Source organism: Mesoplodon mirus, assembly GCF_964341445.2.
Source record: "Mesoplodon mirus genome assembly, chromosome: 1".
Classification (NCBI taxonomy): Eukaryota; Metazoa; Chordata; class Mammalia; order Artiodactyla; family Ziphiidae; genus Mesoplodon; species Mesoplodon mirus.
The window spans coordinates 76,469,545-76,485,000 of NC_138976.1; the positions used below are offsets into that span (position 1 = coordinate 76,469,545).

The window sequence follows — 15,456 nt, forward strand, 5'->3', positions numbered from 1 at the left end:
TGGTGTTCCAATGCTATGTGTTTTATCATAGATCAGTGAAGGAAATTTTGATTATGGACCCATGGCAAAACGAGTAAGCAATTTTCAAATTAAACTTTATATATTCCATTTGCATTTCTCTAATGATTAATGATGTTGAGCATTCTTTCATGTGTTTTTTGGCAATCTGTATATCTTCTTTGGAGAAATGTCTATTTAGATCTTCTATATCACCTCACACCGGTCAGAATGGCCATCATCAAAAAAATTTACAAACAATGCTGGAGAGGGTGTGGAGAAAAGGGAACCCTCTTGCCCTGTTGGTGGGAATGTAAATTGATACAGCCACTATGGAAAACAGTATGGAGGTTCCTTAAAAAACTAAAAACAGAACTACCATACAACCCAGCAACCCCACTATTGGGCATATACCCTGAGAAAACCATAATTCAAAAAGAGTCATGTACCACAATGTTCACTGCAGCTCTATTTACAATAGCCAGAACATGGAAGCAACCTAAGTGTCCTTCGACAGATGAATGGATAAAGAAGATGTGGCACATATATACAATGGAATATTACTCAGCCATAAAAAGAAAGGAAATTGAGTTATTTGTAGTGAGGTGGATGGACCTAGAGTGTGTCATACAGAGTGAAATAAGTCAGAGAGAGAAAAACAAATACCGTATGCTAACACGTATATATGGAATCTAAAAAAAAAAAAAAAAAAAAAAGGTCACGAAGAACCTAGGGGCAGGACGGGAATAAAAACGCAGACCTAGAGAATGGACTTGAGGACACAGGGAGGGGGAAGGGTAAGCTGGGACAAAGTGAGAGAGTGGCATGGACATATATACACTACCAAACGTAAAATAGATAGCTAGTGGGAAGCAGCCGCATAGCACAGGGAGATCAGCTCGGTGCTTTGTGACCACCTAGAGGGGTGGATTAGGGAGGGTGGGAGGGAGACGCAAGAGGGAAGAGATATGGGAACATATGTATATGTATAGCTGATTCACTTTGTTATAAAACAGAAACTAACACACCATTGTAAAGCAATTATACTCCAATAAAGATGTTTAAAAATTTTTTTTATATATTTCAAAGGCTCAAATTATTTTTTGCTCTCTCATTTCTTATGAAGACAAACACTCTTCCTGATCCATAGGTATGTTACAGAACTTCTGATTTTTTAAAAACTGCAATGGTATCAATTATCCTTTGGTAGAAATTATAATTCTGTATATTGCAAGTGTTCTACCAAGTTTCTAAGTTCTTAATAAAAGAAAGCTGGAGATTTTGGACTGTAATTTGACCTTAGGAACATTTATAGGAAAGATTACCACCAAAATAATTTCATGGCCAGAAGTGTCCTTGAGGTTTGGAAAGTACTCTCCATTAAAAGAAGCAGCCTGTCATCTTTCCAAACCTAGTTTCCTCTTTGCTTAGGAACAAGAAAGGAAATCTAACCTCACTCTCCTGTTTTTGCTGCTTGTGACATTGAACAAGGCCCCAACTACTGAGGCTAACGCTGAAATCCTTGTTGTCCCTGCAGACTGCATCATCTGCCATCAGAGGTGCTATTCAGCTGGGAATAGGATACACAGTGGGTAATCTCACCTCCAAGCCAGATCGAGATGTTCTCATGCAAGACTTTTATGTGGTGGAAAGTGTGTTCCTACCCAGGTAAGAACGTTGTTACTTGTGATGATTTCCATGCTAAGGAACCTTCGTTGTGACACCCCCATATTGAAGACTTTCTACCAGTACAAGACTTTATTATCCATGCATGTGTACATCATGTACTGATGTTCATGTTAGACCTTTGGCTTGCCCAAAAGCAATCCAAATGATTATGACTTCCGGTTGCATCAGGTGTCTTGCATTTGTATATGGTGATGGTAAATAGGGTTCATCCTTTGGGCCAGTTGTAATTAATTAGTTGTGATAATGCCTAGAAGACCCTATGGAGAAAGACTCTGAGATTCAGTGGGAAAGAGTACAGTAATCACAGAGTAATGCCTGCATAAGTTTAGAAAAAGAGGACACCCAAGACGCAGCAGCTGGTGCCAAGTTTTTGCTAGCCCTAATTTAAAAGGTGAGTTGGGGGATGCGCATTTGGGCCTCCTATCTGAGTACACTCATGTATCTCCTCTTTTAACTTAACTTTCCTCCAGAAAACTTACGAGGATCCCCCTATTTGGATGCCGTATTTGCAAAAGCACCCAAGTAACCCATACATATCACCTCTAACTTTATTATACTGGGCAGGGGGAAATCAAACTAATAAGTCTGAGATGGATGGCAGGGATGGTTGCACAACAATACGAATGGACATAATGCCACATAACTATGCATTTTTAAATGGTTAAGATGGTAAGCTTTATATTATACATGCTTTACCAAAATAAATAAATAAATAAATAATTTAAAAGGCTGATGCTAGCTTAACATAGGAAGAGAGCTACTCGTTATTAAATTGGAAATGTCGCTACTACAAACAGGACTGTTCAAAAAAATAAAAATAAAGATATTTGATTTGGGGGCTTGGGGGCAATTATATTTTCTTTGGGGCTGTGAGGATTGACTTGTCATTTATTTTAAAATAACTGTTTCTCTCCAAAATAAGCCAATTTTATTATCAATTATTATTTGGCTTGTGTGAGAATGGTTGGACTGACACTTTCCCTCTCAGTGTTCTCATTGCCTTATTTTTTTTAAAAAAAAACCTTCAGGGAAATAGTACTTACATTTATTTTTATGTCCAGGTGTCAACTGCCTAGAAATAAAACCTTTAGGTGAGGGTGTCCATGTAGTCACAACAGAGCCCATAGATAAAAGAAAGTCGGCTATGAGCCCAGACAGCTTCATTTTGCTTTAAATGCTCTGGGCTGAAGAACAAAGTTGGTCTATGCAAGTTTTAAAGTTTGCTTCTCTAGGTTTCCCTAGCAGCCACAAGAACTAGTTTCCATGTAGAAAATGGACAACCCCAAGGCCTAAGATATAATCCTGTCTGCTCATGACACTGCTCTTCTTTCTATAGCTGGAAAATGTCCGTTGTGTTTGTTTTTAACAATCTATCATTCCAAAAAAGTATGTAGTAACCATTTTTTCTCTTTAAAGTCAGGAGCTTATAAGTTTATCTTAATCTTTTGGTATGTTCTGTTAGGCTCAATTTCCTGTAAATTAGGCTCAAATTCCTGTAAATGTGTTTCCAGAATATTCTAATTCTCATGGTCTTCTAGGGCCTCTACCCAAATATTCCAACCTTATTTTTTTCTTCCACTGTAAAGAACAAGAGGAGCAGAGGCCTTTTGTAAGAGGCTGGCTGGCAGTGAGTTCAGGATGCTGGAGCAGTTACAGCTCAAGATGGGTGTACAAAGAAGGGCAGGGTGCTCCATCCTGGCTCATCCTTTCTGCTCATAGTGTCCAATCAACAGAGCCAACCATTGATGGGAACCACAGGAAGGCATGGCCCAAGCATACAGTCCCCAGGCCGGCAGCATCAGCATCATCTGGAACTTGTTAGACATGCAGATTCTTGGGCTCCCTCCAGATCAACAAAATCAGAAACTCTGGGTCTGGGACCCAGGAATCTGTTTTAACAATTGCTCCAGGTGATTCTAAGCACATAAAAGTTTGAGAACCACCGAGCTAGCACATTGCTTCCCATTTTAGAGTGACAGTTGTTCTAGTTGATACCAAGTTTTGTTCTTGGAGCTCATAAAACCCTAAATGATTTTTTTTTTTTTTTTTTTTTTTTTTGCGGTACGCAGGCTTCTCGCTGTTGTGGCCTCTCCCGTTGCGGAGCACAGGCTCCGGACGTGCAGGCTCAGCGGCCATGGCTCACGGGCCCAGCCGCTCTGCGGCATGTGGGATCCTCCTGGACCGGGGCACAAACCCGCATCCCCTGCATCGGCAGGCAGACTCTCAACCACTGCGCCACCGGGAAGCCCCCTAAATGATTTTTTAATATCTTAAATATCAAAATTACATCTGTTTAGCAACTGAATTATACACGACACTGTATGAGATACGTACAACAAGGAGCACATAACTGAGGTCTTCGCAGGCACTTTTTAGGCCCTTTGAGTGCCTTGATTCCTTTTGTTCACTGACAATTTATCATAAGCATACTGCATCGTTATGATTAAGACAAGAATGAGATTTTTTTTTCACCTTTTTATTCAGGAGTAAGAAACCAAAGTTGGACCTGGCTGGATTCTGTATCTTTGACCTTAACTCTATATTCCAGGATAGCAGCAGCAGCCGCTGAATGGCACACATGTCACTGGTGAGGGGAGCACCCAGCTAACTGACCCTATTTAGAGGAGTCCATTGTCACATTTAAAATAGATCATTTAAAGCATATATAGCTTTTAAATGTCAATATGACATTAAATGTTTGATTCAGGTAAAAATTTCAGCAGATACTATATTGTTTGTTTAAAGAACATCTGTGCTCCAGATGCATTTATATGAAGCAGAAGAAACTTACATTGGGTCTTGTCTCAGTTTCCTCATCTGGGATCAGTTTCTTCATTGGTTTAGCAAAAGGATTGGACCCAGTATTTCTCAATGGAGGTGCTATTGGCTTTTTTTGGATGAGATAATTCTTTGTGCAAGACTGCACATTTGTCAACCCCAGGCCATGCCAGTAACTGTAGCAATCAAAATGCCCCCCAAAGTGATGGATAAATTCAGTATCTTGATCATGGTGGTGGTTTCACTGGTGTATGCATATGTGAAGATTAATAAACTTTATACTCTATTGTATGTCATTTATAACTCAGTAAAGGGGCCAAATAATGCTCCTTCCCTACCTGCCCATATGCCTGTGGATGAGTAGAGAAAGGTGGGCAGGACTGGCCCTTGTGGAAGCAGCTGAAACATTCTGAAGTCTCTGGTGGCTCTAAAATTCAATGCATTTATCTGGGTCATAGAACTAATTGATTAGGGTACCTTGAGATGTTTTAATTTACCACTGCTAGGAAGCTGCTGGTTCTGTTTCCCTTAGCAACAAATTGCATTGTGTCATTTTTTATTTCTTTATTTTAAAGTGGCTCAAAGTTATTTTCAGATATTATGTATTTGCACTACAGATTATTTCATTTTGTAGATGGAGAAAGCTCTGGACCTTTCTTTGAAGGTCCTTTCTGGACCATCCTTTGAAGGATGATATAATACCCTTTTCAACTATCTGGTTCCATTATCTTCGAAGATCACAAAGTAGATGAGTAAGAGAACCATGATCATATCTTAATCTTTTGACCCCCAATTCTGTGCCATGATCAGAAACTCAGGGTTGCAGATAAATGTTCCCATGTAAGTGGAATTAGGAAGAAAGAGGACATTTTATAATGTTTCTACCATGTAAACCTGAACCTGAACTGGCAACAGGAGGCGAAGTTTATGTGCCAACTATGGACCAAGCATAGTTTTATTAATAATATTTATATAATATACATTATTCAGTTATTGTTATTACTTTCATCTTTACCATAAAAAAGCCATTTTATGTATGAAGTAACTAAGGCCCTGGGATGTTAAGTGGTTTAACCCAAAGTGATAAACCAATAAATGGTAAAGCCGGGATTTGAACTCCGGGGTGGCTGGCTCCAAAGTTTTGTTTCTCCCGACACTATGGTGATAAAGCACAGGAACAGTATTTCTGCATTTTTGAATCAAAAAAAAATCTAGAATTATGAAACTAAATCTACCTGTCTGGCCCCTTGACAACCAGCTTGAATCCATCCCTCTGCTCCCCTGCAGGAGACACCATCACTGCCTTCTCTGGAAAGCTGGCAATAAAAGTTTATCTATCTTTCCATATTCAAGAGTAATTATCTAACCAAAGAATTTGTAAAACTCTCCTGAATTTTCATCTCCTCACTTATGAAATGGAGTTTAGCTTGATGTGAGGACCATTGCAAAGCACAGACTGCCCTTAGATTGATGGATGCTCTTTGGGATTTATTTGAATCTCCAGGGAATACCCTCAAAGAGAGGAGAGAATTCCACAGAACTACTGTAAGGGTGAAACATTATTCTAAATGACAAGCAAACATATATGTCAAAGGTGCATATAAGTGTTGCCAGATATCAGTGCTAGACGTTATGGTTTTGACAGACTAGCCAACCACCTGCATTTCAAGTTTCACTGACATAAGCTCATCCAAGAATCTATCTGTATCAGGGGTCAGCACACTACAGCTCAAGAGAAAAAGCTGGCCCCCTGCCTCTTTTTTTAAACAAAGTTTTACTTGTAACACAGCCTCATCCAGTGGTAACACAGCCTCGCCCATTCACTTACATATTGTCTATGGCTCCTTTTGCACTACGACAGCACAGCTGAGTAGTTGCAACAAGACTCTAAAAAGATTGCCAACCCCTGATCTATAGACATTCCATACCAGGTTTTATATAGATGTGGATAGAACACAAAGCTGCCAGAATATTTTTCTCTGGATTAAATGAGAGGTGTGACTGTCACTGGACAAGCCAATAACACAAGGTCCCTTCAATTCAAAACTTTTAAAATATTTGTTCAACATTTATGTAGCGGGGATGGGGAAAAATGATTTTCTGTCAATAAAAATTATATACCTTTTCCTTTAACTCAAAATGAAAGATTTATTGCATGCACTGAATATTACATAACATTTTAACTTATTTGAAATTGCCTTGAAAACATAATTTCCCAGTGTGGTAATAACTACTTGAGAAGTTTAACAGTTACATGATGAACAACGATATCACATGTTCCCCAGATGCATTCTTCTGGGGTTCCCCAAATGACACCCCAGAATACATTCTTTGGTTTTGGAATTTAAGCTGTCTTCAGCTACTGACTTTTAAAGACTGGCTGTCAGCTGATTCACCTCAAAAGATGGTGCAGCCTCGTGTTTCACAAGGCGGCTCAGGGGTAGCCATCACAGACGTGCTCAGTAGAAGGAGGTTGGCACCAGCAGGGGGGTTGTGTCTGTTATTTTCTTATGTTTGTTTTGTTTTTCCATTCAAGAGCACTGTCTAATTTGGCAAGAGAGAGGACCAATTTCTGTTTCACAGGTTAATTAGTCATATGTGAAAACTGAGTGATCTCTACCTTGCCTGAGTTGGCAGAGGCAATTAATAATGCTTAAAGCTGCTTCTTCATACCCTGACTTACAAAGGTCTACTTTGAAGACTGGCTGCCACCACTAGTTTGTTACTGGACTGTAGTGTCACTTGTCCAATTGTATTGCACTGAAGTTTTCTTTGTCTCAGCATCACCATCTGTACATTAGGACAAAGGACCCTTCACTTATCCTGCCTCATGGGAGGTGTGGTCATGTTTGCTGTGATGGTTAAATTTATGTGTCAACTTGACTGGCTAAGAGATGCCCAGATAGCTGATAAGACATTATTTCTGGGTGTGTCTGTGAGGATGTTTCTAGAAGAAATTAGCATTTGAATCAATAGACTGAGTAAAGGACATCACCTCACCAATTTGGGTGGGCATCATCCAATTCGTTGAGGGCCTGAATAGAACAAAGAGGTGGGAAAAGGGCTAATTCACTCCCTGCTTGAGCTGGGACATCCATCTTCTCTTGCCCTGGGATGTCAGCATTCCTGGTTCTTGGGCCTTCAGACTTGGACCAGGCCTTATACCATTGGCTTTCCTGGTTCTCAGACATTCGGGTTTGGACTGGAATTACACCACCAGCTCTCCTGGGCCCCCAGCTTGCATATGGCAGATCACGGGACTTTTCAGCCTCCATAATCGCATGAGCCGATCCCTCGTGAAAAATCTGTCACCTAGGAGGTTGCTGACCCACTTGTTTTGCCAGGAGGCCACAAACCCACTAACTGTCGGTTACAGTTTGAAATCAAGGAAGCTCACCATATATAAAATGCTGCCTCTAAAACCTCAAAGCTCTGGGCCTCAGCTCCAAAACTGGACCCCTTAAGGGTTCTGGAGATGCTTAATCAGTTTCACCCCATTGCTTAGCACCAAATCTCTCCACCCAGTGCTGCCAAAAATAACGCTTGGCTATCAGGCTCTAAAATCACATACACAAAGCTGGGTGTTCACGGTACATACAGATGAGAACCCCAGCATGGCTAATCAGACTCAGCCTACCTGAGGCCCTCCTGGGGAAGTAATTGGGGTATTTGGGCAGGTTGTACCTGAAGCCTCTAACTGGATCCTGAAAAGGAAGACTAACCAAGGAACATTAAATTGAAGTTAAGGCAAAGCTGACTGCTTGTGACTTTTCCACTGCCCTGAGGTGGATCTAATCTCCCCTCTTGTTTGTTCCTGGCTAGCTTCGGTCAGTACTTTCCCTCCCTGGACTTTGATTTCCTTATCTGCTAAATGGGAAATTCCAGATGGTGGCTAATGCTTCCTCAAGCTTCAGCGTTGTATAATCCGAAACATTTATTGCCATTAAGAAATAACGTACTTTTGGACTTAAGATGAACACTAACTTTAAATGAAATGTAGTTAAATTAAAAATTGAACACTCCTCCGAAGAGTGAATATTAGAATGCCAGAGCTGATCCATAATCAAACTTTGCTTCTTGGTGAAATAAGGGAGAAAAGGACAAGATAGAGAAAAGTACAGTTTTTTAGTCGAAGTTTCTTCCTCCTTTGGTGGAGTTGACAAACCCTTTCTTTAATAATTTGATAAGACAGTACTGTGTGTTGGCTTACTTGTTTGGGTTCTTACTTGGCCAGAGAAAGTTGGAAATCCCATGTCGGCCTCCGGATTTTTATTGGTGAAATTTTACCAGCTCTTGGGATCCAAACATGTCAAACCCCTGGTGAAAACCTCACAGCTGAAATTTCCAAAGGCTCCATTTTAGGCCAAGACAGGAAAGTGGAGTTTTTTTCCCCAATCACTACATAAATGGATTGAAGAAACATAAGTCTTAAATTGTGAAGAAGTCTGCTCTTCAGCAGAGTCCGTTTTTGCTGAGGAAGTCTAGGTGCTGGACAGTCTCCTGATGGCTACCACCCAGGCTCCGTCAAGGAAAGCCTGCAGGAGTCTTTGGTGGACCTCTTCCACTGGCCAGCAGACTAATGCTGATTGCGGTTGTGTTACTGCCTTGGCTTAGCCTTTCGTGCACGTGCAGAGCAGCCTCTGTGCTGGGCAGCAGTGGACCAGCACCCACACTGGTCCCCAGTAGGTCTGCCCGTGCTCAACCTCAGAAAATCAGGTTAGTGTCTGCTGGCTGGTCCTCACTGCACCCGCTGTTTGGTGTTGCTCTTGTGCCCTCTACCTCCTGACAAACTCTAGCTGGAGCCCACAGCCCATTAATTTGCATTTCCTTCAGTAGAACTTCATTCATGCCGAGTTGGTATTTGTTACTCACTTGGCAGCTTAATAAGCAGAAGCAAACCCAGTGTGCAGAGCTTTGTTTTGGGGTTATGGCTTTTACCCCTAACTTAAAAAAATTTTTTTTAATGTTGTAAACGGTCATACGTAGAAGGGTCAATCCTCATGACGCTTTTAGAAGAAATACTGTGAAAAGTGTCCCTTTCATTCCTGTGCCTTTATTACCTGTCTAACTCTAGTGATCACTGTTACTTGGGGTCTGTTTATCCTTCAAGGATTTTTTGTGCAGATACATGCCAAAGATATATTTTTTTGCTTTTGTATGCAAATGGTGGCATGCCATACACAGTATTCTGCATCAAGCTTCTTTCACTTAATCTGTCTCAGATCTCACCACGTCAGTACATAAACCTCCTCGTTCTTTTTTAATAGCTGCATGGTATTCCAGTGTGTGGCTGAACCATAATTACGTTGACTGGTTCCCTTCTGAGAGACATCTAAGTTGCTTCCAATCCTTTGTCCTTACAAACAGTGCTATAATGAATAACCAGGTACAAACATGTCATTTTGTACAAACAGTAGTTTATCTGTACTGTAAATTATAGCCATGCATTTGCCAAATCAAGAGTTATGTACATTTGTCATTTTGACAGGAGTTGTGAAAATGTCCTCCAAAGGAATAGTATCAATTTACTTTCCCACTAATAGTGTCTCAGGGTACCAGTCTCCCTTGAGCTCTATCAAAGTTTAAAATTTTTACCCATCTGAGAGAGAAAATGATATCTCGGTGACCGTTCATTTGCATTTATTCTATTATAAATTAGGTTGAACATCTTTTTATATGCATAAGGCATTTATACTTCCATTTCTGTGAAGTGCCTGATTATACCCTTGGCTATGTTTTTTACATATATAACTTTTCAGTCTTTTTCTTTGCTGTATTTTGGAGCTCTTTGTATTGGGAGATTAGCTCTTTGTGATACGAGTTGCAAACATTTTTTCATTTTGTCACTTTCATTTTTCCTTTTTATTTTTAAAGCCAGTTAGTCACTTCATTCTCCACGTGACGTGTCCAACCCTGGGCTGTCTCCCGTCACCACACAGCCTTAATCATCCAGACGCACTGAGGGCTCCCCACTTGCCAAGTGCATGTCCTTTCACGTTTCCATCCACTTTGCCATGTTATTTCTAGAGGCTCAGTACCAGGCCTCAGAGAGCACAGCTTGTAAATGGCAGAGATGGAACTGGAACGCAGGTCTCCCTGGACCACAGGGAGTTAGGAGCATGTTAACTCCCATACAGGGTATCCAGTATGATTTAACAGAATGCAAAGTCTTAATGTTTGTCAAGGGAAAGCAGAATTCATAAGCTAAAATCTACTAAGAGAAAAAAAATGGTGATGTTTTATTATCCACTATTAGGGAATGTTCCTCTCCATTCAGGCAAATGGAGAGGTTCAAGATTGTGTAACCTCAGCAGTTAATTATTAATATATTGTTAATTATGCTGTGAAGAAATTGCCACTTTCTATAATGCCTGTGTTAAGTATTATCCCTGCCCCCTTTTCATCATCTCCATTTATACAAATACAATTTATTGATGACCCCATACAGGCAAGCCTGCCTCACAGTTGACCCATACCATTCTCTGTATCTTAATGTGGCCCAAAGCTAGCTAGGTTCGGTGGGTTTTTTTTCTCATTTTTAGTGATGCGGTGCCTTTTAATACGAGCTGTGTCAGGGTGGATACCTAAAGAAACGAATGTTCCCTTTCTCTAACCAGAGATGTTCTCTCTGTGTGTGTGTGTGTGTGTGTGCGTGCGTGCGTGCATGCGCGCATGTGTCTGCTGTCTCATTGCCAAGGAAACCTAGCACTATCCTTTTTACACCATTGCTGAATAAACCACAGTACTTAGGGAGATGTGAATCCAAGGAAAACTATTGTAATTAATACTTGCTTCAGGGAAAGGTGAACAACTCAAGAAGCTCAGAGTAACCAAAAATGAAAATGATAATAAAAAATACTGTATCCTCAGGGGCTTCCCTGGTGGCGCAGTGGTTGAGAATCTTCCTGCTAATGCAGGGGACACGGGTTCGAGCCCTGGTCTGGGAAGATCCCACATGCCGCGGAGCACCTAGGCCCGTGAGCCACAACTACTGAGCCTGTGCGTCTGGAGCCTGTGCTCCACAACAAGAGAGGCCGCGATAGTGAGAGGCCCGCGCACCGCGATAGAGTGGCCCCCGCTTGCCACAACTAGAGAAAGCCCTCGCACAGAAACGAAGATGCAACACAGCAAAAATAAGTAAATTAATTAATAAACTCCAACCCCCAACATCTCCTTAAAAAAAAAAAAAAGAAATACTGTATCCTCTCTAATAAAATCTTGGCCCCCCGACTGCATGGAAATAAATCCTTTAAAGAATAATTCCATGTAAGTGGAACGGGTATTTTATTTTACTCTTGAATGTTGAAGGTGATCTGCTGTAATGGAATGAATTGCTTTGCATGAGATTGAAAGGAGAAAACAGAGTGGAACAAATTAAAAAATTGGCAACACTCTTAACCCACTGAAAATAGCCTGCTTCAGAACCCAAGGCATTGTGATTATTTTTACTTGCTTGCAACAGTGAAGAAGGATGTCAGAGGTCATTTTGAACCTCTGCTTTTACCTCCTATGTCTACATAGCGCATGTTTTCAAGTTATATTCATATAAGTTCCAAAATCATTCCTTTTGGCAATCCCATAAGAGCTGTAACGGAGTGCATGTCTCTTCATAAATCCCAAAATATGGAATGAGGAAATGTTTGAATACCATACCTGGGTGTCATACAAGCATTATGAATATTCAGCTGTACTTACTTAGGGCAACAATAGCCATTTAAGTGAGCAGGTGATATGGGGGCTGTTCCATACATGAGCTCTTCTCCCAGGCAGCCTTCGTTCCTGTGTCACTCCCCTCCTGTGTGTGCCTTGCTGCTGCCTGAGTGCAGTCCTGGCCTTTCCAGATAAGATTTATTATAAGAGGATGGCCCCTAACAACACTAGCCAACTACTTCCTCTGGAACTCACCAAAAGGAACAGTCATCTGTAACCATGCAGGGGAAAACCTGGCCGCACTGGATACATTGAACAGATCAAGGATGATCTTTGACTATGGTGATTTTGACTTTATATGTTGACTTTTGAACCTAAGCTTCACCTAAGAATCAACTTTACTGAATTAGCATTATCTTGAAAACTCATTTTTTCACTCAAAAAATACTTATAGTCTACCATGTGTTAGGTGCTGATACAAAATTCTGACTGACCTCAGCAAACTTAAATTATAGTAGATTCCAAGTGCTTGTTGTATGCTAAAAGCCTTTTTATTTGCACAGTTGATTTGCTTAACATCCATGAGAATCAGCCTTCAGTGTCCCACCTAGAATATGGTAAATAGAGGCCCTGAATCTCTACATAAAAGTATATTATTCTACTGCATTGTTCTAATTTCTTACAATGAAGGATTAGGTGACTTTTCTGATGTCATGTGAAATATATGTAGTCAAAGAATAAAATGAATGATAAACATCATAAACATCAAAATTCAGGGTAGTGGATGCCTCTGAGGAGAAGGAAGGGTATATGATCAGTAAAAAGTACAGAAGGCAATTCAACTATATGAATAACATTCTTAAGCAGCATTTTAGGTTCATGAGTATTCACTGATTTCTTTATACCTTTTATATATCATAACTTTTGCACAAAAATTTTCAAAGGTGAACCCAGAAGAAGGAAAAAAAAGATAATGATATATATGGGAATGGAAATAAGGTTTTAAAATCCCTAAAATATCTAAGGTCTTTTTCCTGTAACTACGGATGTAAGAAAGAGTTCAGATTCAGGACCCATCTATTTCCACTGTGATGGTTCTCTCTGTTGGTGAGATATTTTCTAAATTATTTTACCTATTCCTAGTTTAAAATGTTTATCCAACATTCAAAATTCATGGCCAAAAAAATGCATTTTTGACATTGCTCCAAACACTAAGCCCTGGATCTTATACCTAAAGCATTACAACAGTGGTTTCATTGGGGAAAATGGAGAGATTTTCCCAGGAAGGAGGCAGAGGGGGATGATGAATTTTCAGGTTAAAGACACACTGTGATTGACAAGGGATGCCTGCGTGGAGTGGCCCTTGCTGCGTTAGCATCTGTTTTTACCTGATGTCCATTGGCCTTTGTGACATGAGCTTAGAGAGACCCAGTATCAAGGGATGTTTTCCTAGAAGGGAAATTGGCACAGGACTAATAGAGCTAGAATTTGAAGTCAAAATTGTCTTTGCTGATGTTCCTTCTCTCTCTCTCTTTCTTTTTAACATTTTAACTGCAGTGAAGGGAGCAATCTGACCCCAGCACATCACTACCCAGACTTCAGATTTAAGACATATGCTCCACTAGCATTCCGATATTTCAGAGAACTTTTTGGTATCAAGCCTGATGATTACTTGGTAAGAACCTATCATTTTCCTTCCTTCTCCAGAAATGTGTGACGTCAACATTTTTCTCATAGCAACAGTGACAAGTGGCTTGTGTCTCTTATTTTACAAAGCTCTGGAGCATAGTAAAAGTTTCAAGTTTCATAAGGATTATAAATTTAGCTTCAGGAAATGTAGTTTGACTCTGCAGCTTTTACCTGATAGCTACAAAATGTGCTATGGTAATTGATATTTAAATAAGCAGGGTATCGGTTGCTACTTCAGATAATTATTCTAACAGATATATATTATAATTAGTTATAAAGACTCCTGTGAATTTTGCTGATTGGATTCTGTATGAAAGCCTTCCTATCTTAACTGACTTATTTATACCATTCGTCTCAAACCTGCCTTGGCCCACAGCCATTTTCACCTTGACCTACAATTTGAATATGCTTTTAAAGCAGCTGGATAGTTTTGTTCTCAACAGCTCTTCATGCCAGCTCTTTCTAGAGGTGTTTTTGTTTGGTACCAGGACATGTATTATCCTTAGGCCTGTCTCTTCTCCCTGTCTGCCTCCTTACACACAGTGGGTACAAACACAGCCGCCTTATTGTGAGAATGTCTGATGTGACCTCAGAGTTTTACCTTATTCCTGTTCAAGAAGCCAGGAGCTTTCTTTCTGTTTCAAGAGAAAAAATGGTTTATCTCATAATTTGATCACTGTTAACACCCTGGGGCTCTTGAAAATTGGTTTTCAAGAAGCTTTAGGAAGGATACCATCAAACAGTTATTGTTCATCCCATTCTGAACGATCTTAATAAGACTTGAGCCAGATCCTAGAATAATCCTTTGCAGAGGAAGTACAACAACATGTGTTACTTGTTAACAGAGAGTATTTAAACTGTATCTTGTAATTTGGGTAAGGTATAAATGGTTAAATTCAGAGCTGATTCTGTTCTGGGCTGATGAAAACCCACGAATTTAGCTGGGCCCTAAGAAAATAACATGACTTCTGCCTGATGAATGAGAGAATACTGGTTCCTCAAGGCACATTCATAAGTCTTCACAGAGCATGAGAACTGAGTAGAAAGTCCTTGGGTACCCTGCTGCCCTTAAATGTGCACTCATACAACTCAACATCAAAAATGAATAAATAAACAACCCAATTAAAAAACGGGCAGAGGATCTGAATAGACATTTTTCAAAAAAAGACATACGGATGGCCAACAGGCACATGAAAAGATGCTCAGTATCACTAATCATCAGAGAGATGCAAATCAAAACCACCATGAGCTATCACCTCACACCTGTCAGAATGGCTATGTTGATCTCTGCCTCACCACACCCCTTTGATGGAGAGACTAGGTGTCTCTACCCAGCATTACCAACCCTGCCCTCGCAACCACTCAAGTACAACACAAACACACACATTTGCAGGATTGGGGGGTGGGGTGTACCTTAGAGAAGATCCTTTAGTTTCTGGCCATTCGGTAATTACTGACGGTCACTGTCATTCACGAAACATGTTTGGAGAACCCAGTGGGGTCTTGATATTGTGTTATTGAAAACAAGATTGATAGCTCATCTTCTGCCATATGTTACCACTTAATGGATTCTCTTCTGACTTACCTTGAGCTTCTGCCAGCCAAGGAGATGCCACTAGACTCGCATTTCATAACACAGATTCAATCAGTGTG

At 40.3% G+C, this 15,456-nt stretch overlaps 1 protein-coding gene across 3 annotated transcripts in view; it reads left to right on the forward strand.

Moving 5' to 3' along the window:
• The window catches only part of PIP5K1B (phosphatidylinositol-4-phosphate 5-kinase type 1 beta), a 329,179-nt gene that overhangs the window by 157,134 nt on the left and 156,589 nt on the right, over window positions 1-15,456 (forward strand). For all 3 annotated transcript variants that reach the window (XM_082612673.1, XM_082612672.1, XM_082612674.1), the window contains exons 4-5: window positions 1,535-1,665; window positions 13,672-13,789. In XM_082612673.1, coding sequence (XP_082468799.1) covers window positions 1,535-1,665; window positions 13,672-13,789 — 249 coding nt within the window. The remainder of the gene's footprint in view (window positions 1-1,534; window positions 1,666-13,671; window positions 13,790-15,456) is intronic.